We start from the raw sequence: 5,617 nt of genomic DNA on the forward strand, positions 1-5,617 counted from the left end.
TAACCTCTTCCAAAAATAAGAAATTTGCGCATGCGCAATACGATTTTCTGCGCATGAATTTTGTTGCTCTTATTAGAGGGACCTACCATAAGAATTTGGATTCAGTTGCTCTATACGTATGAAACTTGCGATTTGCACATGCGCAGTAGGTTTTTTTGCGTGGCAAGAGAGAGGAACGAGGTCGGCACATGACGCGCTGAAAACACCTCGGCGTCCCGCGTCCGATTCGCCTACCCAAAGCGCATTTTTTCTTTCTTCGACTCCACCCCGCTAAATATAGGTAATATATTTTTTTTAATTGCAGATGGCGTGTCGGTCAACTTTCTCGAGATGATAAAATTTGAATCAAATTCTATCTATTTTTTCCGGTCGAACACCGATCGGGCACCTCGAAAGCGCCCTCGAACTAATAGGCCATCGCAAAAAACCGCAACTCAATACTCCTCGTTCCCCCACCACGACCTCCCGACTTTTCCTCTATGCCACCGGGGGGGGGGGGGGTAGGTACGTACAGTATGAATCGCGCCCACTTAACTCCCATTGGTTACATTCAAATTTGGAGGTAACATGGCGGAGGCAATAAAAAAACTTGACCACCGTAAGGCCACACTGTTAGTATACAGCCACTGTACTTCGGAGGTAGCCAGAATCGCATAATTTTCAGAGGTTTCGATGGCAAACCTTCGCCCATTGAATTGTACGAGTTTAAGGATCACTGCTATTGAATATGAGCCGGATTAAAAGTCTGGTTTCCGAATACGAGCTGAGTGGCAAAAAATTTCCTTACTGAAAATCGTATGCGATTCTTCGTATTTTGTTACTTTGTTTGCCAAATTATTACTTTAACCAAAATCGCGTTAGAAAAATACATTTCTTTATTCTTTATTGGTTTTAAGAAGTTATTTTGGTTGCATAAAATGAGGCGTCCTTCAGAAGAGATTTTGTCATTGAAAAGTAGACATAGGGAAAAACAATACACATAATTCCCTATGTCTACTTCTTAATAAATAGCACTTATAACAAGTGGGTAGGATATATACAGGGATAGGCGAAATAGTTGCCTATATACAGAGCGTATTAAGCGTAATTTCTTTGAAGACATTTCAAAAGAATAACTAAGGTAAGAATTCTATTTTGGGAACGCTACAGTTGTTTTAGTTTCAAAAAGCTTCAATTTATTTATTGCTATCGTTTTATTGTGAATTAAATAGCATTCTAGTTTCTAGAAAAAACCATAATTTTGGTATTTCAATCTTCCTGTGATATTTCTTTCTTTATCCAATCAATGCACTTCGTAATCCTTGTGAATACATCTGGTCTACCACGAGCACAGGGCCACACCCACGAAGTAATGCCAATTAATTGACCATTACCCAGAAGAGAACCCCCAGAATCGCCCTGACACACCCCGTGACCGACCTTTACCAATGTGCATATGTGTCCATCGTTTATGAAATTATTCCTATACGGTTGCTTCGACTGACACTGCTCCTTAGTCAGGGTTTTCACACGAAGCTCTTTCAAAACTTCGCTAACCGACCCATTGGCCTTCGTGTAGCCCCAACCAGCCGTTATGCACTCGACGCCGCCGCCGACCTCTTCCTCGGATATGGCAATTGCTTGTACCCGTTCATTGAATTCAAGAGGTCGCTGAAGTGTCGCTATCGCAACATCAAAGTGCAGAAACTCTTTGTACTTCGGGTGCCTTCGGACTTTGGCTATACGTATTGCTTGTCCCTTTTCCGTTAAATTCGCGATCCCGGCGACTATGTAAAGACCTGTTGTGTCGTCGCTTCTAGAAAAGTGGAGTATAAATTAACAATTCAGATTGACCTACACAGGCGTAAGTACATGAAGCAATGGGCCGCCGTGAGTACTATCCGTTTGTTAACTATCGAACCGCCACACGTGTGATAACCGTATTTTCTTATCGAAACCAGGTGAGGATGCGAATGTGGAACTGTCGTAACTAAGGATCCACCTACAATGTTCGGACGCAAGTTTCCCGCCAAGCAAGTGCTCGCTGTATGAAGAATCGCTAGTAACCGCAACATTACTTTGCTCATTCGATATGAGGAAGACTGTTTGCGCGTGTTGAACAATGAATTTATATCGGCCTTCCACTGCAGATAAAAATGATCAATTGGGGCAGTAGACCAGAAAATCGACCTTAGCTTATGTATCAGAAAATTCATTTTTTTTAGTTTGTGTATTTCTACATGCAATCAGTATGGAGTATAAGTAGTACTATTCCCCACTTTTTACTTTTATTTAGTGTGCTATTTGCGCAAATAGGTAGTACGTAACCTTATTTTGCCTAACAATAACAATTTTTATTCAATAACGTGGAAAAAATTTCAAATGGATGAGTGGCTAATGCATAAAGTAAAAATTACTCAAATTATTCGCTCTTATTAAATAACTCGATACAGTGCCAAGTCGCCAGCCTGGTAGTAACACCTAGCCCTTAGGTGTTAAATCTCCAACTGTGTTTGCTGGTGTGTGAATGGAGAAGGGAGTTTCTCCTGTCAGTTTGATTCTCAAAATTAGCATATCCCAATCTTAACTTTTCGGTCTTGTTAGTTATTGGTATAGCCATATTAAAAATTTTTACAGATAAACATTTCAAAGCCAGGAAAGAAGGGACAAAAAGAAAAAAAAGGGATCTATTTTTTATTTTATTTTTTATTTTATTTATTTTTTTTTGTCATTTTTTGAGTGGGTGGGGTATCAGCTAAGGCTACTCTACCAACCCAACCCACTATACATTTACAAATATCCATGCCCGAACCCGGATTCGAACCAGAGGGACCCTTAGCACCACAGTTCAGCTTTAACTGAACTGCGCCACACGGACCGGCACCGGACTGGCTCAGAAGGACGTTCAGAATGTGACACTGTAGTAAGTCCTGGGTCAGGTACACAAGCGCCTTTGGTGAGTGGGAGGCTAAAAAATCTTTGGCACGTCCATTTTGTTTACTTTTATCGAAGGAATTTACAAAAAAAATTATGGATGGGGCAAATCGGGCATTTCATTTCTTCCAGTAGGTATTTGTGCGATTAGGCGATTGATAAAAACTGCTATACATTAACCTGGCACTTAATATCTTTTGTTTTCGGATGAGTCAAAATTTAATCATGAGAAACTATAAATTCGTCTTCCACAATGAATTCGTGCCATTCGTACTTTAAACGACAAAGAAATTTTGCGAATTATGGGACCGCGGGCAATAATGAATAGCGTCCCAAATCGAAATCAGTAGTTGCGCGCCTCAACGTGTTACCGTAATAACATTGTTTATTCCTTGGTAGTAGGTAATGGTATAGTGCGAACGATCAACGATGCACCACACCATCACAACTCGCTTATAAATGTATGAGATAGATAAGATAAATACCGGAACTAACCATGGCGTTAGTAACATCAACTTGACTTCTTTTTCGAAAGAACCATCCCTCAAAACACAATTTTCACGTTACATCAAACCATACGTTTACTGCTACTACGCTACTGTGGCGTAGGAGTTGAGAGCGTTTACAAAATCTTTTTGATTACACCAGTTTAAAATCAATCGGACCAAAACTGTAGAAGAAGAGAAAAAAACTGAAAAATCACCACGCTCGGCGATGGCGCCCAGATGTCGTCGACCCCCATCATGGGACATAGCTCGGTTTCGGCGCCTGCTCACCTGGCAACATTAGGTAAGTCATTGTTTTCTTGGATGGGACGTACAGTCGATGTTGGCGGTTGCGCCATCTCACCTCGCTTCACCATAATTTAGCAGACCATCATTGATCATGTATCGCTATCCTCGACGCTCGCCACTTAACCACAGTATAAGAGATAAACTGTGACTTAACGATAAACTGAAACTAAGCATTTTCTAGGGCAATCGAAGGCTTTGCAGAGCTTTTAAAGGTTTTTCTAGAAGTGTTTAGGCCCACTTTCAGGCGTCTTCCAGAGTGCTTTCTGGCCCTCACCTTCGATACTTGCCTTGAGCAGGCTTTCTAGAGCAGTCGATCGTCATCCTTGAATTTCCAAACTTTGCAGAACCGGACCACAACTTTCTACGCACTTTTCGGACTTTTTATGCATTTATAAGATTTTAGACTCGTATGAGCTTCTTCTGGAAATTTTTGTTGGTGTTTCGATGACATGGTCCGGGCCCAACTTGTTATATTTTTGATCATTCTTTTAAACGTGGTGGAAATTATCGAATTGTTTGATAACTGTATGTGTAATGACTTGTTGTTTGTAAACTAACATTTTCGCCGTGAAGAGACGGTCACGGTGGTACTAAAAAAATTGTAACTAAATCAATTACGATACACAATACTGGGGCTGAGCTCCACATTCAACTGTAGGCTCGAAACTCCAAACTAGGGGCGAGTTATCTATCTCGGGGGCGATATTCTGCTAATTAAAACTCTTCTGTTTACAATCTATATGTACCCTTGGTATTTTTCCGTCTTGCTCTTAACAGAAGAATTTTATTGCACCAAAGGTGAGGCACATTTTGTGTATTTCACTCTTTCTCAGAATCTATTCGGTACCTGCTTATCTGGCCCATTATTCCCAAAACTTCTAGAAACCTACATGCTGATTATTTTGGTATTGTTGTAATTTTGTGTTACGCATTTTTACAAACCATTAATTTTGCACTTGCGATTTAATATTAATTTATCGGCTGGTTTTTTTTTATTTGTAAGTTCTTTTTTTCCGAGCGTGTTTTTATTTTTATTCGGTGAACTACCATTTTCAAAAGTATAGTCTTGCAATGTAATTTATTTCGACACTTTCACAATCTTCATGAGCAATAATTACTAATAATCAAACTTTTCGCAATGCCAGTGTTTTATTTTACGTTTCTTATCTACTGTACTTCAAGTCATAGTTAGCGTTGTTTATAACCAATGAATAAAGTCTTTATTCATTGTTTATAACTAACGTGAGGGAGCCCTGCTTTAGATGTTTGATCACGTGCCATTTGCGATTTCAAATTTAAGCGGGATTCTGGTTAGCTTTTGGAGGGAATATCCATTTGGAGCGACCGTCTTTAAACGTTGCCGGGTTGTATTTCCGTGTTCTTGTAGTGTGAAGTTAGCGTAGACCCTGAGGGTTAAATAAGTTAACTACAGGGGGGCGGGGAGGACAGATGGTAGCAAATCGTATGGTAGAAATGAGTGCATATCAGTTATTCTAATAGCGTTTGGCAAAACTCGTACTGCACGAGAAACTGAAGAAATCCATGTGAAAATTGCTCCCAATGGAACATAAATATTCGTAAATATTTGTTGTCATTTGTCCATAACCTCATTTTAGATTTAGATAATCGACAAATCTCTATTCTAAAAAATGACAAACGATTTCAGTATTATTTATGATAAACGATGAGGAATATAAATTTGAAATTCCTGTAAAGGACCAATTTTTGGCGTTGAGTTTAATGACTAAGTGCAACTTAAAAAACTCAAAAAACTCTCCAACGCCAGAAACAAATTCAAATTGCCGCACATGTTTGAAAATTTGTTAACTAGCAGCTCCACGAGCTCTCGGACCTCGTGCGTCGAAATTTGCACTGAGTGCGTAATTGTTGCATCACATTTGCCAATGGAA

The 5,617-nt window shown here is 39.7% G+C and overlaps 1 protein-coding gene across 2 annotated transcripts; it reads right to left on the reverse strand.

Annotated features, from left to right (window-relative positions):
• Positions 1–1,183: 1,183 nt before the first annotated feature.
• LOC116179324 (chymotrypsin-2-like) lies at positions 1,184–2,140 on the reverse strand. Of its 2 annotated transcripts, none has more exons than XM_031499106.1 (2): positions 1,852–2,140; positions 1,184–1,792 (listed from the first exon to the last, which is right to left on the reverse strand). In XM_031499106.1, exons 1-2 carry the CDS (start codon positions 2,064–2,066, stop codon positions 1,249–1,251), a joined length of 759 nt encoding a protein of 252 aa, XP_031354966.1. In that variant the 5' UTR covers positions 2,067–2,140; the 3' UTR covers positions 1,184–1,248. The 2 variants fall into 2 exon arrangements, with proteins under 2 accessions (XP_031354966.1, XP_031354957.1); XM_031499097.1 differs by having other exon boundaries at positions 1,184–1,795.
• Positions 2,141–5,617: the final 3,477 nt, after the last annotated feature.

This window comes from Photinus pyralis, unplaced genomic scaffold, assembly GCF_008802855.1.
Source record: "Photinus pyralis isolate 1611_PpyrPB1 unplaced genomic scaffold, Ppyr1.3 Ppyr1.4_LG1, whole genome shotgun sequence".
Taxonomy (NCBI): Eukaryota; Metazoa; Arthropoda; class Insecta; order Coleoptera; family Lampyridae; genus Photinus; species Photinus pyralis.

Bases quoted from the DNA above. Each gene is read 5' to 3' on its own strand.
- LOC116179324 (XM_031499097.1), bottom strand. From the start codon at position 2,066: ATGAGCAAAGTAATGTTGCGGTTACTAGCGATTCTTCATACAGCGAGC. The intron at 1,796-1,851 runs GTACTTACGCCT...CCACTTTTCTAG, and splicing joins ACGGCGGCCCATTGCTTCAT to AAGCGACGACACAACAGGTC.